The sequence below is a fragment of the Parambassis ranga genome, chromosome 3, assembly GCF_900634625.1.
Source record: "Parambassis ranga chromosome 3, fParRan2.1, whole genome shotgun sequence".
NCBI classification, from domain to species: Eukaryota; Metazoa; Chordata; class Actinopteri; family Ambassidae; genus Parambassis; species Parambassis ranga.
Genome location: NC_041024.1, coordinates 1,929,702 through 1,957,171, shown reverse-complemented (window position 1 = coordinate 1,957,171; position 27,470 = coordinate 1,929,702). Strand labels below are relative to the sequence as shown.

Below are 27,470 nucleotides of genomic sequence, written 5' to 3'. Positions count from 1 at the left end.
CAAATGGAAAACAAAGAAAGAAGGTAAACAAATCAACACAATCTCACAACACTCCAGCTCGTGCTCGTCCTCCATATTTGTTTGTCTCTGAGTTAAAAACTGTTGACACGGTCACAGTCTGTGTGTGTGTGTGTGTGTGTGCTCCCTGTTTGTAAAATCAGTGAAGAGTTTAAAATCCTCCAGCGTGCAGCCAGTTTAACCGAACAGCAGCTGACTGTGACCTTCAGGTGCAGAAAGTAAAGCCTCCTCATGAGAAGCAGCTTCAGCGCTCCTGAAAGACAGACTAGACAACATGGCTACACATCAGACGATGAAGTACACGACTGAAATGTAACACAGACTGCAGGTGGTGGTGTTTGCAGAGCGTGGCGATGCTGCACTCCTGAGGTTGTGTTGGTGTTTTGGTGCATTAACTTTTAGTCTCTGGCTTCACAGATCATCATCATGTTCATTTATTTTCTCCCATTGGCTGTTTGTGGATGGAACGCATGAGCTGTTTACTTCCTGGTTGGACTACAAAAACACGTCATCACCTCTGCTGTGCTCTACTCAGTTTGTTGCAGAATTTTATAAGTTGAAATTTTCAATGGTGTGTGTGTGTGTGTGTGTGTGTGTGTGTGTGTGTGTGTGTGTGTGTGTGTCCTCCTCCTCCTCCTCCGCTCTCTCTGACGCGCTGAACCAAACCAGTCCGTCTCTGTGTGTGAGTTCACGCTGAGAGACTCACCTCTGTGTGTGACGCCTGTAGTAGCGGGTAGCGGTGTGTTTGTGGTGTGTGGGTCAGTGTGGGTCAGTGTAGGTGATTGTTTACTGTCGGACCTGCTTCGCCTTCCTGCGCGCACAGGCTCAGTAAGGAGATTTGCGCGGACGGATTTAAGCTGTTGCCTCCTGATTTGTCCACTTTGCTGAGTTGTCCCGCGGAGAGCAGGCTGAGAAAGCGGTCCACGTATCGCCACATGAGACGGGCAGTGAGAAGAGTTTAGGTGTGAGGAAAGTGGCGCACGGGAGCGGGTGAAGTCTGGTCACTGCGAGCTTTGCGCTTTGGAGAGCGGCGCGCACCAGGATGGGCGTCCCCACCGGGAAAACTTAGCCCGACTTCACCTGCTCACCTCCTGCTCATCGCACGGCTCATAGATGAGAACTCCTCCGGAGAGAGCCTCCACCTGTCGGACTTGGAGCGCGCCAGTCTGCTGCGCCAGGCGCCGAACCGCCGACCATGTCGCACAACTCCACTGATTCCAGCAACGACACGCTGCCGGCGGCCGCGGTGGCGCACTACAATTTCCCTGCGCTCATATTCGGGATTTTGCTGATTATCACCGTCACGGGTGGGAACGTGCTCGTGTGCATCAGCGTGTACCTGGAGAAGGCGCTGAAAACGACAACGAACTACTTCATAGTGAGTCTGGCGTTTGCAGACCTGCTGCTGGCGGTGCTGGTCCTGCCGCTCTTCGTTTACGCGGAGGTAAGACGCGGCTGTGAGGCGGACGACTGACCGGGCAGGGTGGCCCCTGAGGGGTCATCGGAGTGTAAGGGTGTGCTGTGTTTGACCCCAGAGGGTAAACTAAACGCAGGATTTTACCCAACAGCACCAAACCCCAGAGGCACCAGGACGCAGGCGTCCTTTAGAGGGGCCATTAGGAGCTTTTAATGAGAGGCCATTCCTCTCCTAGTGTGTGCAGCCGGGTGTTAGCACAGAAAAAGCAGTTTTCTCCAACATTTTCAAGTAGAACATATTTTAAATATGCTGCTTAAAATTATAAATAGGATCAAAGTTAATGTAATCATGCGTGGCTGCCAATTACACCCCCCAGACCCAGCTCATTATGACACAAAGCAGAGGCAGCACTGCCCCCCCCCTCCCTCCTCTCACCTCTTCATCAGGATTAATCAATGACAGCAGAGACACTGGTTTACCAGCAGATGTGCGATCCATTATTCTTAATATTTCCTTTAAAGGGTGTAATTTAGTTCTCAGCTAAGTATCAGAGGCCGGCTGCCTGCCGCCCGGATGCCTGTCTGAATATCCCAGAGACGCCCCGCTGAGGATTCCCCTTAAGTCCTCTGTAATTAGCTGCATTTGTGATCTTGTTACCTGTGCCAGTGGTGTCGCAGCCACGTAATCTGACTGCCACACTGGTGGTTTATCACTGGATTAGAACAGCCCAGCCTGGGGGGTTAAAGCCTGCCGTGTTCACCTAGAGAGAAGTCAGGGGTGGAGAGGAGGAAGAGGACGGAGAGAGCCGGTGTTTTGTTTTTTCTGCAGGAATGTTTGTGAGCTGGCACAAGAGGATTACACATATTTACACAGAGATTTGGGGCAGCTAATGAGTCGCTGTTGTGTGCAGTTTCAGGGTGGAGTTTGGTCCTTGAACATGCTGATGTGCGATGGCCTGATGACCATGGACGTGATGCTGTGCACCGCATCCATATTCAACCTCTGTGCCATCAGCGTGGACAGGTATGTGTGCGTCCGCCAGGGAGACATCAATCATCACACTGCAGGAGAGGGAGGGAGGAGGCTCAGAGTTTACAAAGTTCCAACAAGGACACATAATTCTCTCATATCCTCATCCAAACAAAAAAACGTTGACTGTCAGTAAAGATGGACGACGTGACAGCCCCTCAAAAGGGGAGGCCAAAACATCTGGAACTCTCCCTGGTGGCTGGCCGCAGACATATAGCTCCTAAACCCCACCTCTCCCATGTTAGTGGATGCAACACAGGCTCCACTAAAAACTAAAAGTCCTCCTCAAATTGTTCTCAGAGATGGTTCATGGCCTGTCAGCTAGTTTTTTTCAAACACTCATATTTGAACATGTGTTTGTGTCTAATTGGTTTTTGTTGGCTCAGAAAGGAGGAAGTAAAGTCGTGGTCTGGAGCCCGTGGAGCAGCTAAGCTACAAGCTAAGTTGAGTTGATGTGGAAGTGGATGAGTGTTCACCTAGAACAATGTGGCTTCACCCCTGGAGCTCTACTGCACAGACTCTGCTTCCGGCGTCACTTTTTACCTCGGTTTTGTGCCGACTGCGTCAGTGGATACACCGCCACCCACACCAAAAGTAGCCTTTAGTATAAACAGTGTCTGCTCCCAGAGCATCCACCAGCAGACTCTGGAGCTGTCTCTGTCTGCAGCGTCCACAAACATTTGACAGGACAGCTTTGGTCCACACATGGACAGTGTGGCATGCAGCATGTCCTCTTATTTTTGAACCCAGAATAGCAGCATAGAGAGGTTCTCTTCTGTACCGTACGCTTCCTTCTGACTGCACTTATAGGTGCGAAACATGTAGAAAAACACTTTGGAAGACAGTGACTGGGCTTTAAAATGGCTTCTAATGTCTGTGAGGAGTCGGTGTTTGATGTGGGCTCCTCTGTGTTTTGCAGATTCATCGCCGTGTCCATCCCCCTGAATTACAACCGCAAACACGTGGACCAGCGTCAGCTCGTCCTGCTCTCGGCCACCTGGCTGCTGGCCCTCGCCGTGGCCTCGCCCGTCATCTTTGGCATCAACAACGTGCCGAACCGCGACCCCAGTGAGTGCAAGCTGGAGGACAACAACTACGTGGTCTACTCCTCGGTCTGCTCCTTCTTCATCCCCTGCCCCATCATGGTCCTGCTCTACTTTGGGGTTTTCCGCGGCCTGCAGCGCTGGGAGGAGACCCGCAAGGCCAAACTGCGCAGCAGCATCGAGGCGTGCAGGAAGCTGCAGCACGCCGCCGTCGCCACCGCCCTCCCGCCTCTGACGGGCACCATCCCAGGCCCTCTGCCGATGCCCCTGCCCAGGGTCATCGAGAGGGATCTGGCCCAGTCCCGGCTGGACGACACGGGCGACTACATCCAGCAGGAGATCCCATACCCCCGGCAGTACAGAGAGAACTCGGTGCCGACGATAACGTTCAGCCAGCAGCAGCACATCAAGAAGAGAGCCAAGATCAACAGCAGGGAGAGGAAAGCCATGCGGGTGCTGCCCGTCGTCGTGGGTGAGTGTTCACCGTGTTTTAGGAGGCTTTAGTCCATTACCCACAAACCATTACTGGATTTATAAGAGAGGCGAGCTGCTGATGGGGGTCCTGCTGTGAGTACCTGCAGCCTGCACGGTGGTTTACAGCTCAGCCCCAGGTGTGAGCAGCGCGGCGTGCTGGTTGGTGTGTGTGTCAGTAACTGTGCTGACTTATTTCCTGCTGTTGTATCAGAATACACTTTAGAGGCTGTAAGTCAACACATTTAAATACGAGCAGCACATGTTTAACTCCACAAGTCTGACTCACAGCAGTCTGTTATGGACTCATGATGTCGCGATGACACTGATAGACCACCCTAAATCCTTTCTTTGATAACTAAAGGATCCAGATGATCATAGAGGCACTGTTACGACCCTGACTCAGGGGGTAGCAACGTGAAAACATGAGCAAGTGGATTAAAATAAGATTTACATTTATTTACAAATTAATTTGCAACAAAACTAAAGAAATAAAGCGAGGTGGTGTGGTGTGTGTAGGAAGGCTCCCTTATACCCTCAGCTGATGACCAGGTGCAGCTGATGAGTAGACGGTCCCTGCTGATTAGGTGTCTGGAACAAAAGAAGAAAACGCACCAAAAACGGACACCCTAGTGGACATAACACCTCCCCCCCATAGAAGCGATGCCACACAAGGCATCCTATCTTTTCTATTTAACAATATTTCAAGTTTCAGCCCCAGCAGAATTTAAATCAACTCAAGTCAACTATTCCAACACCACATCTGCTGATTTTACAAACACATATAATACTCAGAAAGACTCTCTTGTTTAGGAAAGACCTTAAACAAAATTTACAATTTTTATCATCCAATTGTGGTTTTACACACCAAGTGTCTGCACAAAGTAGTACAGCTACACACAAAGCCGCACATCACACGCTCTCTCTCCACTAAAGATACTAAGCGTGCTCTAGACCAAATGAACCATACAAATAGGTTTCCTTGAATGAATGGCATAATTGCCTATGAATCATCTTCAGATGCACACAACAGGAAAACCTATAACACAAAATAACTACACAAATGGGTTTTCAGAAGCACATGTCCTTTCAGCCATCCTTTCATTGCAGTGAACAGTTACTGAATTAAACCTGTAGAGCTGATGATGGGTCAGTGCAGTGCTATCATGCTATGCTAACCTCCACACTACAGACATACTGCTGCTTTTATACACATGATGCCATGTTTAACAAGTATTAGTCAGGGTTGACTCTTTGTTCATATTAAGGCTAATATCATCTATCAGACAATAGAATATCGTCCATGTTATACGTAACATTGTTATTTAATCCTTTTTTCAACATATATATATTGATATGAATCAATTTGTATTGTATGTATTTTTATTTTTTGTACCTGCTAACTCTGAGATTATAGAGTTGGCTGATGTTTGTTTGTCCTCTCCGCTCTGAGTGGCATCACGCTGGCAGAGAACACCTTTTATTTTGACCACTTCTCTGCTTCAGTTGTCGGTTTATTCACTGAAGCAGGAAATGGAGGTAAAACAGCTCCTGGCAGCAGGTGAAGTGTTTAATTAGCGCTCGACAGTTCAATATGGTAATGACCACTGTTTTTAAAACCAGCACTGCAGCAGTTTACAGTGATTGTCTGTAGCTCCTGTGACTCAGACCCGGTGCTGACCTCGTCATCGCTCTGGACGGACTCTGGTCAGAGCGGTGAATCCACCGTCAGTCTGGACTCTGTGACGGTCCTGCAGGTCAGCGCCAGCCGCCGTCTCTGCCAATCAGCAGCGCCATTATAGCTTAAAGCCTTCAATCCAATTATTATACAACACATGATCTCATAGTCACCTCGGACAGAGAGCGGCCTCATTCACAGTTTGGCCTAATAACATGTAGCTGGGTTGGATTTCTGTGTTAACCATTCGATGCATTAAAGCAGAATCTGAACAAACGGCGAGGAATCCTCGGAGGTCGACTTGAGTTTAGTGAAGTACACAGTGGTGTAAACCATTCAGGATGATTAACGTCTCAGAACACGCTGTGCAAAACCTTCACTGCCGGACCGCAACACAGGAACGCAAAGATCCTACCACGTCTTTAAATTAAGTTATAATTTGATGCTTTCTCAGATCCGAACGCCACCGTGCAGCCTGATCCCAGAGATTCCCTCCTGAGCTTTCTTACCCAGAACAGAAATGTCAGCACAGACAGCAGACACTTAAAATCCTGAGATCATGTTCACAAAGGTTCATCTCAGACCTCCAAGATTTGACTCCGCCTGGAGTCCAGGATGACGGGGTCAGATGTGGTTGGTTAACGGGTCAGAGCTCAGTGTTACTGCGGCCACACAGCCGTTACAGTCTCGTGAACACTTTTGTGAAATAATCTTGAATATGTCACAAACGGCCGCTCTGATTTGAAGAATGTACGAGAGCTTCCTCTGGAGGATTTCCTGCCTTGCTCCTGCTGCTGCTGCTGCTGGACAGAGGTCTGCGGTGCTGTATTATCCTTATTAAAGCCTCCAATCTCCTGGAAAGAGAGACATAAATCCCATCCATCACCCCCTCAACACAAAGCTAATAAATCACTCAAATGTGCGTTATCGCCAACAGGAGGCAGCACCAGAGACAAATGGCCCGGGTCTGATTCAGTGACACAGTTATTCTTAGACCTCAGCGATCGGGGAAAAGCTTATTAAGGAGCGTTATCATCTCCAGCCTGAGCAGAAAGCTCCGCAGTGTTTGGTCTCAGAGGTCTGCTGCTGGATTCCTTTCAGCTGAGGCTGTAAATCAAACGCACGCCGTCCGCTCGCCGTCCTCGCTCGCTCAGCATAAAGAGAAGACGCTTCTGTTTCCTGTCCTCTGTTACCCCGTTCACACTGGGGAAAAAAAATCTGGCTAAAGTGGGATTCGGGCCTATCCAGATGTTGAGAGCACCTCGAATCTGGCAGTATCCAGTTTGATTTCAATTCGGCTAGATCCACCCACGAGAGGCTCAAATGTGGCTCAGGTGTGAACGCAAATGTGGGTCACGAATCCGGCTAGCGACATGCCACTTCCGGTTAGTGATGTGCTGCTACTTCCGGTTCACAGGGCGCGACACGGGACAAAAAAACGCACGACGCATGCGCACACGCGGTCCTACCGCGGCCTGAACGGACTCTGTATATTATGAGGCGCCACCTAGTGGTTTGGAGGACAGCAAACACGCTGGATGAAGCCGGATTGAGTGCGGACACAAGTGTGTGCTAGCCAGATTTGAAAATAGGTCTGAACGCATCCAGCTTAAAGGCTGTCTGGGCTCAATCCTACTCTAGCTGGAATGACTTTCTCCAGTGTGAACGGGGCCTGTGTGAGTTTGAACAAGGAAAGAGTGAAAAAAAGTCAGAAAATCCAAAATTTATTGAACGCCCACAAGCAGTGAGTCAGAATGATGAGGCCGCATGCTTCTGCTTCGCCTGTAATGAACTCCGTCTGGTGGTGAATCATTTAGAGTCGCTCCTTCATCCGACGGTTCCCTGTGGGACCGAGCACAGAGACAAGTGAGGTCTGATCGGATGTTCTCTGTTCTGTTTGAGGAGTTTGTGGGTCCATGTTTTTGTTCATCTTTCTTGAGGTCTCATCCCTCTCAGTTCAACTCGAGTTCCCTGAATGAGTGTTTAAACTTTTGAATTTGTGTGTTTTAAGTTGATCTTGAGGCTGCAGGTCTTAACCCCTTCTCATCTACCTATTTTTTGCTATCCTCGCCTAATTTGCATACCCAAAAGAAAAAGTTTATAACAGGAGAACTTGCTCAATTCGGATGTTTTGGTGAAATCTGTTCTGGTGTGAACGGACTGCGGCTCTGAAGTGACCCGCATGCGCAGAAGAGGACACTACGTCACACAATGATGTGCTTGTGTGGCTTTTTTTACGTTAATGTCCGATCGTAGCCGACATAATTACAACAAAATAATATTAAGAAGAAGAAGAGAGCAGCAGCTGCGTCTATAGCTAACGTCTGTACAGAGATGTGTGTGGGTGCGGAGTGGTGGGATAGTGATGTGACTGCTTTTAGCGACACATTCATAACTTCAGAATGACGAGAATACGTCATACGCATAGCCGTAAAAAAACGGATACGTATCTGATTTAGGACCACATATGAGTGGCCTGGGTCGGATATAAAAAATTGGAATTTAACTGTTCAGACTGTCGTGACAATATCAGATACAGGTCACTTTCGTGCCACAAAATCGGATTGGGGTCACTTTAGCCTGCAGTCTGAACGTAGCATGTGTCATTTTTATTGCCTAATCCAGCCGCCATTTTAATTTAAGAGACTTAACCTCGAATGAAAACAAGCAGCTCAGGTTGTCAGGGGGACTGTCTGCAACGTTGCGTCCTTACATGGTTATTTGCAGCTGTATTGGTCCCACGTCCAGATGATGTCTGCCAATGCGTCCTTTAGCATAAATGTGGTGGATGTATTCTCCACCAAATGTGGCGTACGTGTTGCTTCCTGTTTTTGTCAGTTCGTTTCATGCTCTTGTGCTCGAAGCCTTCTTCTTCTTTGTTTTTATTTGTTTGCACTTTTCGCTCCTTGAGTTTGTATTTCTTATTTTTTGGTTTATTATAGCCATGTTTTCTGTTGGACCTTGTTCTTTATTTGGGGCTTTGCCACCATGTCACACCTAAAACACACCGTTAGCTGCCAGCACCTCTCACAGGCAGCTGATTGGTCGCCTGAGCCTTTGTGAGAATCCAGCTGCCTCACAGTGAAGCTTCTAGAGAAAAGCCAGTTCTGCCACATTGGCAGTAATCATCACACTGATAAAAGGAGCTTTAATTAGGAGCGTAATTATGCACTCAGTTCACAGCTTTTAACATTTCATGTTTGATTGTATCTTGATTAAAAAGACTTTTTAATTTGAACGCTCTCAGTTCTTTCTGTTCTTCTTTCATGAGCTCATGTGCTCCGCACACTGCAGATGTTTAACTAGCTGCATCTTTACAAACCAGCTTTTTACTCGGATACTCTCTGACAGTGTTGGTCATGTGACTGCTGCTTCCTGCTTGTTGCTGAGGAGGGCAGGATGTTCAGAGTCAGAGAACTGTGCCTTTCTAACTCCCCCTTGTGGTTTCTTTGTGTTGCTGCAGGCTGCTTCCTCTTCTGCTGGACTCCCTTCTTTGTAGTCCACACCACGCGGGCCGTGTGTTTGACGTGCGACATCCCTCCCAGTCTGATGAGCACCGTCACCTGGCTGGGCTACGTCAACAGCGCCCTCAACCCCATCATCTACACCATCTTCAACACCGAGTTCAAGAAATTCTTCAAGAAGTGTTTCCGCAGCTGCTGCTGACGGCACGGACTCGGCCTGCGGCCTCCAGCTGTCAGCCTGTCATTTGACGCAGTTTTTGGTGATAAGAGTTCAATTTCTGGGTCCATTTTTGTCATTTGCTGATGTACTCTCCTGACCTCTGAGGATTACTGCGCAGAAAAAAAAGATGATGTTTCACTGGAAGGCTGCGCACAAACTGAAGAGGAAGATTTCAGTCTGTCTATATAGCACTTCTCATTCTGGAGCACACTGTCCAGCAGCCTTGGTCAGGTTGGATATGGTCTGCCAGTTCCAGTGAAGGACATGAGGATTTGTGCAGGGCCTGAGCAGCATGACTGCCTGAAAGGATAATCTCAGGGCAGAAAGGTCTCTGAGAATACAGACATACAGGCTGAATGAGCTTCAACCGAGCAGAACGACGAGCGGCTCCACGGCCAGAGCGTCCCTCTGAAAATCAGCCGATCGTGTCCGTCTTTCATCTCTCAGACAGGAAACGTGAAGCCACAATACATTCAACAGCTCGTTAGCTTAGCTTAGCATAAAGAGGACCAAACCTCAAACAAGTTTTGGGCTGCAGTTCCTCAAGTGTCCACTTGAGGGCTGACCCCAAAATTCTTTTATTCGGGTCTCCAATGACCTCCATGTCGGCCATTCATCCATGCATCAATTTTCTTCCACTTATCCAGTCCGAGGTCACATGGGAACAGGAAACCCCAGACCTTCCTCTCCCTGGTCACCTCCAGCTCATCTGGGAGGATGCTAGGGTCTTCCCGGGCCAGCCGAGAGACGTAATCCTTCCGGTGTGTTCTGGGATGCCCTGCTGCCTCCTTCAAAATGGACATACCTAGAACACCTCACCAGGGTGGTCCGGGGGGGCATCCAAGCCACCGCTGAACCACCTCAGCTGTGCAGCACCTATTGACCCTGTCCCTGAGGGAGACACCAGCCAGCCTGTAGAGGAAACTTGTTTTGGCTGCTGTATCTATGTTAATAGGCTTAACCTATAAATTAGGAGGCACCACCTGGAGGTAACCTCAGAATGTTCCTCCATCTATACTTACAGTCCGGTGTTTCCCCTACCACTGTATCAGTCCATAGTGGTGGCTCCAGCTGTGGCGGCCATCTTGGAAATGGACATTTTATTATGGAGGTCAGTGGAGATTGACTCACTTTTGGATATAGCGCTCGAGTGGACCCCGGAGGAACCGCACTTTGTGACTTCATCCTCACTCCTGGAGGTCGCTGCTTGGTATTATTAAGTGTTGACGTATTTAAAGTTAACAAAGGACACTTAAGTATTTTTTTAATTAATCTGTTACATGCCCAAAAAAAACTGCTCAACACTGGGCGCCCCCTGCTGGTAGAAGTGTGTGCCATATTCAGCTCAGCTCCTTCTACTCTTCAGGATGTCAGTGTGGACTCAGGTCCTTCCAGAAGAGGAACAAAACCCCACCGCTGTGTTAAAATAAGACCGGCTGCAGGGAGGTGAGGCTGATGAGAGCTGAGCAGTCAGCCGACATCACTGACGTCTTCTACGAGCTGTGTGTGGACAGGCCAATGGGTTTACAATGCAAACACACACGGCGCGGCTGAAAGCAGCTCAGCGCGGCTATTTAAAGACACTTAAAGACCTGCAGTCATACAGTACTGAGTAGCATTATGCCTTAAGTTCAAAGTCTGTTACTGTCCGTCATCACAGGATTTAAAACACGGATGAGATCCCAGCAGTCTTTTTGTAATATAGCAGAAAAAAGAAGTTATTTTAATGTGAAACATTTTTTTATTATTTGCCTCTAAATGTTCTAAATTCATAGAAATAAACATTTCCGTTCTCTAATAAGATGCATTTATATTAGATGTTAATGCAACCGTGGAGTCGCTTTAATAGAAACCTCCAGATTGTGTCTTGATCTTTCGTTCGCACACGCGAGTCTTTGTCATGTTCTGTGAAGTCTGAGTGTGTGTGTGGTTACTGCCTGTGCCTACTGTATGCCATATCCACGTTTTATGTGGAAACCTTTCTAATAAAGTGTGTCGCCTTTCTAAGTGTTGCTGTGGCTGCTCAGGGTGGAGGTGGACGTGGTGTCTTCATGCTGGAACAGCTGGAGGCCAGCGCTCATAAAGTAGAGGGTCGGCGTGGTGTTTCTGCAGGAAGTCCTTTGGTTTTTCTGGCTGTTGTGTGTCTCTGTGGTTGTTGTGTGTCTTTCTGTGGTTGTTGTGTGTCTGTGGTTGTGTGTCTTTCTGTGGTTGTGTGTCTCTCTGTGGTTGTTGTGTCTCTCTGTGGTTGTTGTGTCTCTCTGTGGTTGTGTGTCTCTCTGTGGTTGTGTGTCTCTCTGTGGTTGTTGTGTGTCTTTCTGTGGTTGTTGTGTGTCTCTCTGTGGTTGTGTGTCTCTCTGTGGTTGTTGTGTGTCTCTGTGGTTGTTGTGTGTCTCTCTGTGGTTGTTGTGTGTCTCTCTGTGGTTGTTGTGTGTCTGTGGTTGTGTGTCTCTCTGTGGTTGTTGTGTGTCTCTGTGGTTGTTGTGTGTCTTTCTGTGGTTGTTGTGTGTCTCTCTGTGGTTGTGTGTCTCTCTGTGGTTGTTGTGTGTCTCTCTGTGGTTGTGTGTCTCTGTGGTTGTTGTGTGTCTCTCTGTGGTTGTTGTGTGTCTCTCTGTGGTTGTGTGTCTCTGTGGTTGTTGTGTGTTTCTCTGTGGTTGTTGTGTGTCTCTCTGTGGTTGTTGTGTGTCTGTGGTTGTGTGTCTCTCTGTGGTTGTTGTGTGTCTTTCTGTGGTTGTTGTGTGTCTCTCTGTGGTTGTGTGTCTCTCTGTGGTTGTTGTGTGTCTCTCTGTGGTTGTTGTGTGTCTCTCTGTGGTTGTGTGTCTCTGTGGTTGTTGTGTGTCTGTGGTTGTGTGTCTCTCTGTGGTTGTTGTGTGTCTCTGTGGTTGTTGTGTGTCTCTCTGTGGTTGTTGTGTGTCTCTGTGTGTTTTATCCCTCTTGTTTGCGCTCTGATGTGGTTTTGTGCTTGTTGTTTGTAGCCATTTTTACCCTTTGTGTGTTTTATGTTGTTTTGTGTCTGTTGTGTGTTGGCTCTGTGTTTTGTGTCTGCGTGGTTGCTTCGTCCTTTTGGTGCTGATTGTTTGGATCTTTGTGGTGGTTTTTGTTCTGTGTGTGTATTATTTTGTGCCTTGTCTTTGTGCCCGTTTTTAACCCATTCATGTTGTTGTTTTGTGTCTTTGTGGTGATATTTTTGTTGTCTCTTGTGTCCCTTTTCTGTCTTTGTACTTGTTTTTATCTCTGGTGTTTGTGTGTCTGTTGTTGTGTGTCTCTCTGTGTGTCTGTACCTTTTAGTGGTTGTAATGATTGTGAATGTCTTTGAGGTTGTTCCTCATTCCTTTGTGGTTGCGTGTCTGTGTAGCATGTGCTCTTTGTAGTTATTTCCTGTCCCTTGGACATTGTTTTGTGTCTCTTTTTCCTTATTTGTTGCTATTTCCATCATTTGTTTCTTCTTGTGAAGCCATTTGACACCATGGGTCTAGTTTCTGTGTGGCTGTGAGCTCATGCTGCCGGTCCCTGTGGGGCATCTCAACTTGAATGATTTGTTTTTGGAATCTTGGCTTGAACAGTTCGACATAATCTGACAACACAAACCAGCCACATACAGAAACGTGTTGCATGTCGAAGGCGCTTCCTGTCAGTCTGGTGTGAGTTCTGTGGGTTCTGAGGGGTTTGTGGGTCCTCACAGGGGGTTCTCTGCTGGACTCTGGTCTGTTTGTGTAATTATGTGCAACATTGTACATTTCAACCAAAACTCAAGCTGTCGTTACAAAAAAAACACACACACACACTTAAGATTTAGTTCAAGCTGGAGATATTAGGACAGACGAGTCCTCCCTGAGGACGGCATTAGGAGGTCCACAAAGACTCGGACTCACTTCCTGCTGCGTTAATTCATCTGAATGAATGCGGGATTAATAGAAGCCCAGACGTTTTCTACCACCAGGAGAGAAAAGTAGACGGTGAATAGGCGCCCGGCTGAGCTGTGCAAATTGGACATCAAGGTCTGCACAGTCTTCGTACCTCCTGCTGGGAGGACTCAGCGTTAGAAACCAAATTCTCCTGTTTCCATCCGCTCCATGCTTCTATTCTCATCCTGCTGCTAAAAGTGTCAGTGTGACTCAGATAACAAGCTGCGTGTGTGTGTTAGTGTGTCTGTGTGTGTGTGTCCAACATGCCCTGACACCAAATAACATGTCAACAGGTGCTCAGAAAATCATCAGAGTCAGAGGTCGTTGTCGGAGGTTAAATACACGCAGCTCTGACCGCTTGACATTCAGCTGGAACATTGTGTTCCTCGTTTTATTTTTATTTTCTAATAGATGCTATCGCTCGTTTTGTTCGATTGGATTTTCCTCATCTGGAGGGAAATTCGGCTGAATGTTTGGCTCATTTATGCAGAAATATCGAAAATGTGAGGGTTTACAAAGTTCTCACCACCGTCTGAGCATAAAGGTCTAATATTTCATTCGCTTTTTAACAGTAATAATGCTCAGCGGGGAAGATCTGACTTTAAGAAGCTTTCAGAAAGCAGAAAGAAAGAAGAAACTATCCTTGCAGCAGATGAGAATATGATGCAGTAATTCTTGTTAGATGTCAGCTGCAGCCTGAAAACACATTTTCTTCAGGCTGAGGTGAAAGGAGAGGTGAAAATTGGTGCCAGGCGTCAGAGCTGGATTTAAACAGCCGAAGCAGGTGCTGAATTTGATCAACTCTATTCTGATCTGTAAAACTACAAAGCCCAAAAATAACACATGACTCAATGGGCGCAGTGTGGAGGCTGATTCATCTCAGCTGGAGAGACGTACAAATGAAGGCAGCTCTGCTCAGTGTGGGTACAAAAGATGACATGAACAGACCTGGATCCAGGGGTCTGTGTCCACTTCTCTGCCACGTTCTTGGCTTCCACCAGTTACAACAACTTCCTTGTTGTTCTTGTGATTTATTCATTTATTGGAAATAAACACCGACACACCGTCCAAACACACCAAACTGACCGTTTAAACTCAAACATGTAAGGATGCTGCAGGAGGCGCAGACTCCCTCCCTGCCTCACTGAATGACAGCTGAGACAGAGATAATGGATATATTGTCATGTATGGTGTAGCTTTCAATGAGATGCATCTAATCCGCTCGTTTCCGACGCGTCTTTATCGACACACGCCTCCATGTGAAACTTTAATTTGCATATTAAGCATCCAGCTCACATACACACGACATAAATCATGTCACATCAGCACATTCAGAGGGCTCAGCACTTACAGCTCCGCTCCTCTCTCCACAGGGCGACTGCAGCTGTAGCCTCATACGTCACATGTTTCGATAAACAAAGTCCTGGACCCAGGAGGTGCAGGGACTTCCTGTTTGGAGAGGTCGCTGCAGGCGGACTGAGGTGTTTGCATACTCATACTGGACTTATTAACAGCACGGAGGAGTAAATAAACACACTTCTGCTGTCCTCTGGCTCCCCCTGTTGGTTACATTCATATTGCATCAGAGACCTTTTTTTTATTTGTCTTAATGTCACCGAATCCTACACGAGGACAAGGATCATCTTCTCTCCTCTGAGCTCTGCGGCTTTAACAAAAACAAACAGCAGCGATGTTCCTTCTCTTATATGAACACAAACACACTTCAGTTTATTATGACAGTCCCACACACACACCCCTGCTGCTGGGGATCAATCCACTGATGAAAACAGACCTCATAGAATAATACAGGACCGTGTTTTAATCAACAAACCAAACCAAACCCTTACATTGACCCTGAAGCCTTAAAAAGTTTAATTTCACCTCCTAATTCCAGTCAGACACTGGTATTATCACCTCAGGTGAACACAGACCACCTTACAGCACGTTTCCCTGCAGAAGCTGTGCAAAAAGAATAAGAAGAATTCACAAACTCTCTGTAAAATATTGTCTATATTTCTTAAAAACATCTTCTAAACAGTATGCCCTCCATTGCAGTTCATTATTTATTTTCCACTGACCCCAGTTTAAACATATTTATCTCAGTGAAACAGTCAAGAGAGAAGTCTAATCCTGCAGTCTTTGAGTGCAATGAATAAAAGTCTCCCCCCCTCCGCTGTGATGTGGAGGAAGCCGCTCACTCCTCTGGTGTTGTTGCAGCCTGTGGAGGAGAGTAAACAATAGGATGAGCGAAGCTGAAGGCTGCGTCGCTAACATGCTTAAAACTGCAGCAAAGTACAGCTCTGCAGGAGAAGCTCTGTCGAAGGAAAGATCTGACTGAACTCTTTGTGTTGTTGCAGATACTTGCTCAGATTAGTGCTTTTATTTTGAAAGGAATCACTTCAGGAGCAGTTTCAAATCTAATCTGTGGTAAAATCACACCCTCACTTTCTCACTGGCAGCTGACATCAGCGCCTCCAGCTCCTGAGTCCACCCGAGGGCATCGACCAGAGCCTGAACCCCGCTGACCAGGTCCCCGAGCTGCGCCACGTCCTGGTTCCGGCGGCTCGAGGCAAACGGCCCCACCAGGTCCCTGTTGATGAGCAGGCGAGGGACGGAGCTGCGCACGGCGCCTGCCAGGCTGGCGAAAGGCTCCACCTGCAAGAGTCAACAGCAGCGGTCAGGCTGAACGTGCGGTGCAGTTTCCTCCTGAACACCGAGGTGCTGCTCACCACCAGTGAAGTGCCCATGATGATCAGCAGGTCTGCCAGAGGGAAGTCTGTGAGGTACTTGAAGAAGTGACGAGGAAGCTCCTCCTCGAAAAACACGATGTCAGGCTTCACCACCCCCTTACAGGTGGGACACTTCGGGACAGTCCCGCTCATTATGTCCGGCTAATGAGACACACAATCAAAGGGTTAATGTCTGTGTCTGGTGTCTAACCAGGAACATGCTGCATGTACAGGGACTCACTCTGAGGTCCTGACCCTCGTATTTCCTCCGGCACGTGGTGCAGGTGGCGGTGGCGAAGGTGCCATGGGCCTCCACCAGCATCTCCGGAGGAATCCCTGCCACTGCACACAACCACAAAATGAATAACAGCACCATCACCGAGGAGATGGTAAAGAGACGAAGACGTACGTCTCTCCAGCCCGTCGATGTTCTGCGTGTACATCCGCAGGAGCTGACCCTTCTCATGAAGCAGCCGCACAAAGTAGTGCGTCAGGTTGGGCTGGTAGTTTCCTGGACACAGCTCTTTGGCCAGCGCGAAGAACGGCTTAGGGTTGCGGTGGAAGAAGCCGATCTGGAATATGGCCTCAGCGTAAGGCAGGTCATACTGCTGCAGGTTGTCATAGAGACCACTGCCTGGGGACCTGAAAGCCCAGAACATGCCTCATAATAAAGACTCTTCCTGAAAATGATCCCAGGACTGGACACAGATCTAACCTCTTTACCTGAAGTCTGGGATGCCACTGGGAGTGCTGATCCCAGCACCAGCCATCACCACCACACGCTTGTACTGCTGTTCCCTAAGATTCTTGGCGATGTCCTCCAATGTCAGCTGCTCGGCTGAAGCACCGCCGCCGTGGGAGAAAAGTCCTCGAGTCCCACTCCACACTCCAGAGTGGGACTGTCTGTGAAGAAGCAAACCTGAGCAACAACATCACACTGAGAGCCACTAAACATCCTCAACGCTCCAAGCAGACCGTTTATAGGTTTCACAATTAAGTACAATTTAACTTAAAGGTAGGTAGGTGTTTTTATTCTGATGCACTTTTTGTTAAATGAGTGTAACTTCTCTTTACAATCCGATAGAAACCAATTAGTTTAAAGCGAAGAATATGAATCATCTGTGGAAGCTATAAAACACTAAAAACATCAGCCAATCCTCCGGGTGGACCCTGTGCGGAGTATTGGCTGGTTGTCACTCTCTTCCTGCTCTGCGCGCACCAGAGAGGTGCAGACCGCAGCTCGTCTTCAGGTGATGCGCGTCCATGTGATTGGGAGGCGTGGCTTCGGGGTGAGCTCCGAGAGAAAGGGGCGTGTGTTTACTTTGGAAATCTGGCTGACTCTCCTACTCTACCTTTAACTACAGAAGCTGATTTATTTATCACACTGCAGGTGGCGTACCTGAGCAGAGCTGCTGCTGCACCTGCAGCTGGACACCTCCGACCAAACCCTACAAAACAATGCATGCGTCACATAAACAGTCATTAACCCTCATATACATATAAACAGTCATTAACCCTACTTCCGCTGCCTCCTTTCAGATCTCTCACCGTTCGCGCTGCGCCTGCTGCACAGGCTGCCGAACAACCAGCTCAACCTGACAGGTGACATCAGTGAGGAGCTCGCTACAGAAGCCATGACGCCGCACATGCGCCTTCACTGCATGACCGCCGAGAGGACAAACAGCTCCGCCAACACTCACAGGATCCTTCAGCACTTTTCTCCGCTTTAAATTTAAATCTGATCAAACTAATAAACTGTGACTGTCCCCAGCTCGTGTTTGGTTTCCTGTGACCTCCTTCAGTATCCTATGACGGTACCGTAATGCACCCTGTAGCCCAAATTCAGCTGCACAAATGAGTCCCATCGTTAGCGACTAGATTTGTTGTTGTATATCTTTTCTGTTTTTTTTTTTATTTTACCAATAACACATATAACTAACGTTATAAATAAGAGAAACGCGGCTCAAAGTTTTTATATTTATTGACATAAAATAGCTAACATCTTAGCTTTATGAATAGCTCTTTCGTTTCCCTTCAGCCTTTACGGTCTCCAGCCGCGCAGGCGCAGAACATACCACGGCAGGCTACTTGACGTTAGCTGAAAAATTTAACAACACTCATCTGACCCAGAGCAGAATTTAACTCCAGTTTGTCGCTACCATGAAAGATGTTTCTGGGTTCCTCAAACAACAGCAGAGCACCAGCTCCACGCCGGAGCTGGCGGCGGAGTGGCACGGCCTGGAGGACTTGTACAACAAAAGGTAAAACGTGTACATGTTAGCTAGCTAACATTGAAATGCACGGCTAGCGGTAGGCTAGCTATGGTTAGCTAGCTCATTCATTGGAACTGCACGCTGAGTCATGTACAGAGCTAATGTTAGCCGCGCTAGCTTAGCATTAAGCTAATGACAACAGCAAAAACCATAAGGTGTAAAATCAGAACAAACACTCGGATAATAATATTATGTTATGATCAGATGAGCTCGTCAGGCTGAAGCAGTTCGTGGGGAGTAGCTTCAAGCCTAGCATGTTGACTTTAGGGTAGTAAAAGAGAAACTTGGTTACAAGTTTCTTTAGCTGTTTGCTAGCGTGAATGCTATAGATGAGTTCAGTATTTTATTATAGTAGAATCACTTATATATATAAACAGAATTTCAGGGTGTCAGAGGTCTAATGTGTCTTAAGATACATGACTTGTTTTCTTTGTTGTATCATGTAGAATCTACATGATAAGTAAAAAGTAAAGTAATTTACTGATGTAAATGTTTATTTAAAGAATATTCAAGTGGCTCCAAATACCAAGAAGTTTAACATTTCAAGTGAAACAGATGTCATTGCTAATCCTATGTCTATTTAAAAATAGTTTGTGCAGTGTTTTTGTGTACATGTGTTTGTATTTTGACCTTCCTATGTAAAACAGTGTGGTCACTGGTTTCACCGGCACTTGTTTTCACTAACAGGTTGTGGCATCAGTTGACTCTGAAGCTGACAGACTTTGTTAAAAGTCCTTGCTTTAAAACGGGAGATGGCCTCATACAGGTAACTGCACCCTGCTCACATGTTTTACCATGTCAGCATTTGGCTTTTAATGAGTAATCACAGATTTTAATTTAAGTGTGGCAGCATGTACTGACGGGTCTATAATATTCTAACAGCTGCTGATAGATATAATCATAAGATATTGTGATTATCGGAGGATTAAACCACTATATTTAAAGCAGGAGGTTCGTTCATTCACTGGTCCAGCTTATTTAACCTCACATGTACACATACCATAAATCATACATCATGTAGTGTGTCTGAAGGTGCTGCCGACTCTTCTGCCATTTTTGAGGGAAAGCAAGAGATTGTGTCCTTTTTGTACAGGCTGTAGGTACATAGTTGACCTATTGGCTGCACCCCTACAGACATTAAATTAAGCTTTTATAGTAGACAGGATGGAAAAGGTTACAGGGTCCTCAGACACATATAAGTAATGTGTGCATATAAAACGGCAGAGGATTTATAAAATATGTCAATAATAAATGTATGACTGACGTCTGTGACTTATCCTTTTTTTCTTGTTGTAGCTTTATGAAAATTTCATCAGCGACTTTGAGCACAGGTGAGCTGATCATGTGATCTGTCATTCAGTGTTAACTGCTTGTTTGCTTCTGCTGCTGATTGATTGTTTGTGCTCCATGTTTAGAATCAACCCGCTGTCCCTGGTGGAGATTATTCTGTATGTTGCCAGACAGATGTCAGGTGAGCACAAAGAGGAGCGTTTTCTGTAGAACATACTTTCTGTTACTCACCTGTCCTCATGTCTGTATTAAAGAAATGATTATTTTGTGTTTAGATCCAAAAGATGCCATCACTTTTCTTGAGAAGACCAAGGAAAAGGTGCGTTAACCGTCTTTTAGATGTACGGGGTAGTAAACAGTTTTTGCAGATCAACATGAATCATCTCTGTCCCATCCAGGTGAAGAGCAGCGATGAGGCCGTCATCCTCTGCAAGACATCCATCGGCAGCCTTAAACTGGAAATCAGCGATCTTCCTGCCACAAAGGTGAAAAATCTGCAAACTCTCTCAGCTCCTTTCATTCACAAGCTGCTGACGCACATCCCTTCACACTTCCTTCACATTCAGCACGCTCACGGCACATCTCAAGCTGCTTGTGAAAGTGACAAAAACCATCTGCACAACATCACAACTGCGTTGCAACGAGCACACAGCTGTGTGAGTCTGTCTGACTGGAATAACCTGCCGGTGTTGGAGCATCACAGCAGTGAGGCTCACCTGAGCTTCTATACAACATGAACCCAGACACAGGACACTGTTACTGCACTGATGCACCAACAGCTGTAAAACATGTGTTCTAGAGGTTTCAAGAATTATGAAAGAGGCTCTTAACTTTAACCCTCTAAACCCCAGACTGATTGTTAAGTTGAATATAAAGTCCTGCAACTCTTTAAATGGTTCCAACATGTCTTTGTGAAGTATAAGATTAAAATATTATTATTAATTTTACAAAGAAAATAAACTGCAATTGGTATTTTCACACAGGTGTTACGAGTAGTGGGAGAAATGAGAGCTTCACATGCTATAGATACTAGGGATGAAAGCCTAAATATCCAAGTCCTGATCGGGAGGTAACGCCTGATTCCGATCGAGTCTAAAAGCACGTAATCGGGCCGATTTCCGATCACCCGATAGGATCGGGACATCCTTAATAAACACTTAACTTGGAGTTCAGGTTGTTAATTCAATTCAATTCAAAAGACAGAGTGGATCCTGGATCAAGGCTTGGCAAAAAAAGAAACATCCAGATTTAAAATGTGGAGGCTGTCAAACAAGAGGCTGAAACACGGTGTAGGTCTGCAGTTCATCTATGAACAAGTGAAGCACAGACAGCTGTTGTAATGGCGTAACCTGTGTACTCTTTGTTTTCTAGAAAATCATTGAAGAAGTCGAGGAGATGTTGAATAACTTGCCCGGAGTGACGTCGGTCCACGGCCGGTTTTATGACCTCTCCAGCAAATATTATCGCATCATCGGGAACCACGCCTCCTACTACAAGGACGCTCTGCGCTACCTCGGGTGTGTGGACATCAAAGACCTTCCAGGTGAGTAAGAATGGCATGCTGGGTAATGACACGCCGCTCCTCACCCGTCCATCCATCGGCGGTGTGTGTGTGAGTGAATGTTGTGTGTGGCTGTGCAGAGACAGAGAAGCAGGAGAGGGCGTTCACACTCGGACTGGCTGGACTCTTAGGAGAGGGAGTGTACAACTTTGGAGAGCTGGTGAGTGCTTCACTGCGCCTGCTGCTTGTTGTTCGGGTGAAGCTCGGTGTGATGATGATGATGTCTGCTTGGGTCTCTGCAGCTGATGCATCCTGTGCTGGAGTCCCTCAGGAACACAGACAAGCAGTGGCTCATTGATACGCTATATGCCTTCAATGGAGGCAACGTGGAGAAATTCCAGGGCTTCAAGTCGGCCTGGGGCCAACAGGTCAGGTTCTTTTTTTGTATATGTCCAGAATCTGTAATTAGTGGTGTGATATGTGATGCAGACGAATATTATCAAGATCAGAAAAAGACTTGTTGTCTCTTATAAAGTCTTCTTCTGAGCTCTGACTCTCTGGTTGTGCATGTGGATCAGCTGTATCATGTTTCCTTCCTGCTCACAGCCTGACCTCGCAGCACATGAAGCTAAGCTAATGCAGAAGATCCAGCTGCTCTGTGTCATGGAGGTGAGTCAGTGTTACTATATATTTTTAAACCAAGGCTCTAAAATAAAAAAAAAGACTCCATCACACCTCTCACCGCCTCGTTTCTCTTCCAGATGACTTTCACTCGTCCTGCAAATCACCGACAGCTGACCTTCACCGAGATCGCTCAGAGTGCCAAAATCCCTGTTAATGAGGTCAGTCAGTCTTATCAGCAGTAGTAAATGTTCTTATTCTGTCTTAAGGCGGTATGAATCTGTTCGGGAGGGGAGGAGGAACGTTGGGTTCTGATGTGTCCCTCCTGCAGGTGGAGCTTCTGGTGATGAAGGCCCTCTCTGTGGGTCTGATCAAGGGAAACATCGATGAGGTGGACCAGAAGGTGCAGATGACCTGGGTGCAGCCCAGAGTGCTGGACCTGCAGCAGGTTAGTGCTCATACCGTGTTGATGTCAGCGTTTTAACGTGTAAATATTCACATTAAACCGGACAGAGAGCCGGATCAATCGGTCTGATCTCATGTGTGCTGGTTGCAGATCAAAGGCATGAAGGAGCGCCTGGACTTCTGGTGTGGCGACGTGAAGAACATGGCCATGCTGGTGGAGCAGCAGGCCCACGACATCCTCACCTGAGGTGGCGTCCGCTCTGCTCCGCAGCTTCCTGTCCTCTCGTTCCTTTTCTTTCTACTAGATGTTTATTCTTCTGTTACTGTCGCGGTTCATCACCACTGTGGGTGTTTTACAAAAAAGAAAAGCTTGTATCAGCTTCACCACATGGGACTGTATAAAATTAAAATGTCTACAAAGATCATATTCAGCTCTCTCATTCTTATTTTGACTTTGTATTTGAGTCGGCACAACACATTAGCTCACAGAGAGTGAGAACTACACTGTTGCCACATCTTAGTTCTTAATCGATTATGGAATCAAAAAGACATAATTGAAGTGTGCTGGTGAGAGTAAATGTATTTAACTTGCATGTTTTAAGTCTTCTTGAGGACAGTGGACTGTGTGATTTGGATAAATGTGTGTATGTATGTTTATCGCGCATTAATCAGCTCTTTCAGTCTGAGCTACAGTAATGGCGCGTTCACTGCGGCGCTAGCATGTCATTAGCTTCTGCTAGCATAGCTGTCACGGTATCTTAAAAACGACGAGCTTTAGCTGCTAATTACGTTCTTATTTGTTGAGGTTGTAAAATGTGACCACATGCTAGCAGCTAACCGTGCTGTTAAAACAGGATACAACGAACAGAAGGCAGCAGATAAAGTGAGTATTACCATTGTTTTCCCTTTACTTCGGTCTTAGCATTATTAGCATGATGCTAAATTTGTCTTTAACCCTCATGTGTTGTTCGGGACATTTTTGTCCTCTGAGAGAAATTTTTCTGTTTATTTTGGCCATAACTTTGTCAATATGTGGACAAATTGAATCATTTTTCCTCAATAAGCTTAATTTTACATAAATTTTGTTAATATGATTTTAAAATTTTTCATAGGTCAACGGTACACTGTGGGCAAATTTTACCCCCTAATGTGTTGTTCGGGGACAAAAATGTCCCCTAACTTTAACGGTTTTAAAAATATATTAGATAAATATTTTTTTGAAATTTTTTTGCATAGACCTTTTAATTAACTTCAGTTCTAATCAACAGTAGTGAAAAAATCATTTTCCCCCAGGATTTTAACCCTTTAATCACCAATTTTATAAGGGGTGGTGCTGAAAATTGGAAAAAAAAAACACAAAATGGCTCATTTTTAATAGAAAAGGTGAATGTGGACTGGATTCTTTTTAACCTTTATTACAGTCTTGGTCATGTCAAACATCAGTAAAAAAATTGACTTTATTGCATTATTAGTTTTTGCACAGCACTGGATTTTCTTTTTTTCTCCCATTTTGTCCCATAGACTTCCATTATAACCACTTTTTTTGACTGCACAGCCATGGCACTACATAATCATGCATTCTTGATTGTTGGTGGTTTACCCTGTTGGTAGGAGGTAACATTTGGGATTTTTACAGTTAACAACTTAATTACCATATTAACCCTTTACCTGCAGGCCTGTGCTCATGTACTGTAGTTTCTGGCTTAAGTATATGGAGTTATAGGGAGTATTTTAGCACATAATTGTGTGTCTACACACTGTGTGTGTATGTTAGAGAGGAAGAGAGCCATTTGCACACTGTCAGGGAAGGAAAGTCAGGAAAATAAAGTTACTAAGTAAGTGAAGTGTACCTAATTCAGACGTACAACGGCGATGCATAAGCATGTAAAATGAAAACATCCAGGAGTTCTGGCGTCTGAAGTTGTGGATGGGTAAAATAGCTGTTTTTTTTTTTTTTTTTAGCTTTCGGAAAACACGTCCTCCAGTAGAGTGACTTTACTTTTAGGTTAGTGTCTCAGTTGAGATCACTGAATTATTCTAAGTGAAGTCTAAGTGCCCCTTTTCCATGGTGTGTTGCGCTCCACACGACCATACGTACATGTGCATGTTACTAACTAGACACCATAGATAGATAACTTGATAACATAATAAATAATCATTGACTAACCAAATCTAATCTACAGTTTAGTCCCCTACTAAAATTAGTATTAAAAGTAGTTTAGTAAAGTAAGTAAAGTAAATTTGTTGCAGCCCTAAAAGTAAGTGCCGGGCCCTTTGATGCTGAGAGGTTCAGAATAAGCAAAACAAAAACACTAGTGGACTTGCATGCATCCTCCTGGTCATTTAATGGTGACAAGAGCAGCAAGCAGCATGAAGAGAGGATTCACCTGTGCATGAGTGAAGGATTCGCTTGTGAACAAGTGACGGATCTACTTGTGCAGCCTTCACAGCTTCACAGCCTGGCCCTTCATAGAGCCAGGCTGCACAATCATTTCCAGAGATTGTGCACAAGTGAATCCTCTCTTCATGTTGCTTTCTGCTCTTCTCACCATCAAATGACCACAAGGTCACATGTAAGACCACTTGCCTTTTTGTTTTGTTTAGTCTGCACCTGTAGACATCAAAGGGCCACACGTGCATAGCAACACTTTCTTTGTTTTTGTTTACTATGAAGACTCTGTGGTTGTGTGTACTCACAGACAACAAGATCAGTGTGCAAATGGCTCTCTTCCTCTCTAACATACACACACAGTGTGTAGACACACAATTATGTGCTAAAATACTCCCTATAACTCCATATACAAGCCAGAAACTACAGTACATGAGCACAGGCCTGCAGGTAAAGGGTTAATATGGTAATTAAGTTGTTAACTGTAAAAATCCCAAATGTTACCTCCTACCAACAGGGTAAACCACCAACAATCAAGAATGCATGATTATGTAGTGCCATGGCTGTGCAGTCAAAAAAAGTGTGTTTATAATGTAAGTCTATGGGACAAAATGGGAGAAAAAAAGAAAATCCAGTGCTGTGCAAAAACTAATAATGCAATAAAGTCAATTTTTTTACTGATGTTTGACATGACCAAGACTGTAATAAAGGTTCAAAAGAATCCAGTCCACATTCACCTTTTCTATTAAAAATGAGCCATTTTGTGTGTTTTTTTTTCAATTTTCAGCACCACCCCTTATAAAATTGGTGATTAAAGGGTTAAAATCCTGGGGGAAAATGATTTTTTCACTACTGTTGATTAGAACTGAAGTTAATTAAAAGGTCTATGCAAAAAAATTTCAAAAAAATATTTATCTAATATATTTTTAAAACCGTTAAAGTTAGAGGACGTTTTTGTCCCCGAACAACACATTAGGGAGAAAAAAAGAAAATCCAGTGCTGTGCAAAAACTAATAATGCAATCAAGTCAATTTTTTTACTGATGTTTGACATGACCAAGACTGTAATAAAGGTTAAAAAGAATCCAGTCCACATTCACCTTTTCTATTAAAAATGAGCCATTTTGTGTTTTTTTTTTTCAATTTTCAGCACCACCCCTTATAAAATTGGTGATTAAAGGGTTAAAATCCTGGGGGAAAATGATTTTTTCACTACTGTTGATCAGAACTGAAGTTAATTAAAAGGTCTATGCAAAAAAATTTCAAAAAAATATTTATCTAATATATTTTTAAAACCGTTAAAGTTAGGGGACGTTTTTGTCCCCGAACAACACATTAGGGTAGTGTTTGCGAACAATGCATGAGGGTTAAATCCTGTTCTCTATTTTAATTGAGAAACGGCAAAGAGAAGAAAACTACCGTAATTTGTAAGTTATATTTTTGCACATTGTTAAATAATGTACTTTTTTTTATTATGTATTCTACGGTTTTATTAAAAGCTAGCTTAGCTACGCACACACATTAGCCTAATGCTAACTGTATTTGTGATTGGAGTATTTGTTGGTCTGCGGCCATTGATTATAGATTGTAACAATGAGACTTCTCTATTTATTATCTAAACATACAACAAACAGGTGAAAGCTGGATCTGTGTAAACTACAAATATCTGTAGAGGGAATGTTTTGTCATGTCCCATCCTATAAAACACAAGAATTGGCTTAATGAAAAATAAATAAATGCCAAAGTTAATAATTAAATACATATAAACGCACTGTGCAGAGTGATTCAGGCCTTCCTGTATTCACCATTTATTTCTGAATGAGCAGAAAAGCGTCTGCTCTGAAACCCTGAGGATGTTTTTCTGCCTCATTTCAGTCTTTTGGATGTTAAGTTGTATCACAGCTTTGTTCTCTTTGTTGTCGGGGAGAAAAGAGCTTCATGGACACTCGGGTCAGTTTATCCAGGATTACATTAAAAAAGAAAACATGTTAACATACAAAGGTTAAACAGAAAATGCTCATTTTTACGATTTTTCGATTTGTGTTTGCGCTTTAATTCTGTCCTTACTGTGCTGAATGATAAAATTGTAATTCTGTCCCCAGCAATATCCAGCTTAGTCCAGGGAAAGAGGTACAACATGCTAAAAAAATCATAAATTAATAATTAACGTTAAATAAATGACAAATGTGAATATACAATAAATCTGTAAACATAAAATTACAAATAATAGTAAAACAATTTATATAAACAACAAACAAATTATTTGTAACCTCCTTATCTTCAGTTAGACATATTTTCTGAAACATACGTCATTATCTTTATTTAATATATTAAAATAAATGCAGCCTATAGTACTGAAATATGTAGCATGTACATTTATTTATATTAAAACAGGATTTCTGTTTTTGGTGTTTATATGTTCGTAACATTGTTTTGTTGTTTTTTTGTAGATTAATTTCTCGTGCATCATGTTTCTATGAGTAAGATTTGTTTGTGTGCAAGATTTTTTTTTTTTTTAATAAGACCAAGGGTTTTCCTGCTGGTCAGCTCATCATATGTTCGTGCACAAAGATTTCCAATACCGTCATGCTCCGGTCATTGATTAGAAACATAATTACCAGTGGCCGGGTTGCGGGGAAGTTCCTGTCCAGTGTTTTTTATAGACAGATAGGACTCTGTGGCCTCCCTGCTGTTTCAGGGGGGTCAGTCTGGGTCTCTGCGCTCCTTCAGTGAGTGACAGACAGTGAGTTGGCTCGCCTTGGAGATGACAGTGAAAAAGACTAACAGCAATTAGGCGGGGAGAGCGCGGCCCACGATCAATGAGTGCATAAACCTCCAGTTATCAGGGAAACAGATTGCTGACTGACCAGATTTCAGTGTGGGAGGAGGGAGAGAGTGAAACCAGGCTGGATAATTAGGAGGAGCGAGCAGGCTGCATCCCCACAGGGACGGATCTCTGTGCATGCAGCTATTCGCACTATCCTTCGTCTCTATCTCTTTAAGAGCCGCGAGAAGGAGTGT

At 45.0% G+C, this 27,470-nt stretch overlaps 3 protein-coding genes across 4 annotated transcripts; 2 read left to right on the top strand and 1 right to left on the bottom strand.

Annotated features, from left to right (window-relative positions):
• Nucleotides 1-1,213: 1,213 nt before the first annotated feature.
• On the top strand, nucleotides 1,214-9,322 carry LOC114433586 (D(4) dopamine receptor-like). The gene is made up of 4 exons (XM_028402226.1): nucleotides 1,214-1,462; nucleotides 2,346-2,458; nucleotides 3,384-3,979; nucleotides 9,120-9,322. The coding sequence occupies exons 1-4, from the start codon at nucleotides 1,214-1,216 to the stop codon at nucleotides 9,320-9,322; spliced, it is 1,161 nt and encodes a 386-aa protein (XP_028258027.1).
• A 5,763-nt stretch (nucleotides 9,323-15,085) lies between these two features.
• Nucleotides 15,086-17,770, bottom strand: LOC114432892 (NAD-dependent protein deacetylase sirtuin-3-like). Of its 2 annotated transcripts, none has more exons than XM_028400971.1 (8): nucleotides 17,520-17,770; nucleotides 17,371-17,419; nucleotides 16,695-16,874; nucleotides 16,381-16,613; nucleotides 16,213-16,313; nucleotides 15,972-16,133; nucleotides 15,696-15,897; nucleotides 15,086-15,460 (listed from the first exon to the last, which is right to left on the bottom strand). In XM_028400971.1, the coding sequence occupies exons 1-8, from the start codon at nucleotides 17,617-17,619 to the stop codon at nucleotides 15,354-15,356; spliced, it is 1,134 nt and encodes a 377-aa protein (XP_028256772.1). In that variant the 5' UTR covers nucleotides 17,620-17,770; the 3' UTR covers nucleotides 15,086-15,353. The 2 variants fall into 2 exon arrangements, with proteins under 2 accessions (XP_028256772.1, XP_028256773.1); XM_028400972.1 differs by having other exon boundaries at nucleotides 15,318-15,460; nucleotides 15,688-15,897.
• Nucleotides 17,771-18,023: 253 nt separating this feature from the next.
• Nucleotides 18,024-22,488, top strand: LOC114432889 (26S proteasome non-ATPase regulatory subunit 13-like). Its single transcript, XM_028400966.1, has 13 exons — nucleotides 18,024-18,232; nucleotides 18,932-19,010; nucleotides 19,541-19,575; nucleotides 19,660-19,715; nucleotides 19,810-19,853; nucleotides 19,933-20,019; nucleotides 20,906-21,077; nucleotides 21,176-21,255; nucleotides 21,338-21,463; nucleotides 21,642-21,704; nucleotides 21,797-21,877; nucleotides 21,988-22,104; nucleotides 22,213-22,488. The coding sequence occupies exons 1-13, from the start codon at nucleotides 18,132-18,134 to the stop codon at nucleotides 22,306-22,308; spliced, it is 1,137 nt and encodes a 378-aa protein (XP_028256767.1). The 5' UTR covers nucleotides 18,024-18,131; the 3' UTR covers nucleotides 22,309-22,488.
• The last annotated feature ends 4,982 nt before the right edge of the window (nucleotides 22,489-27,470 follow it).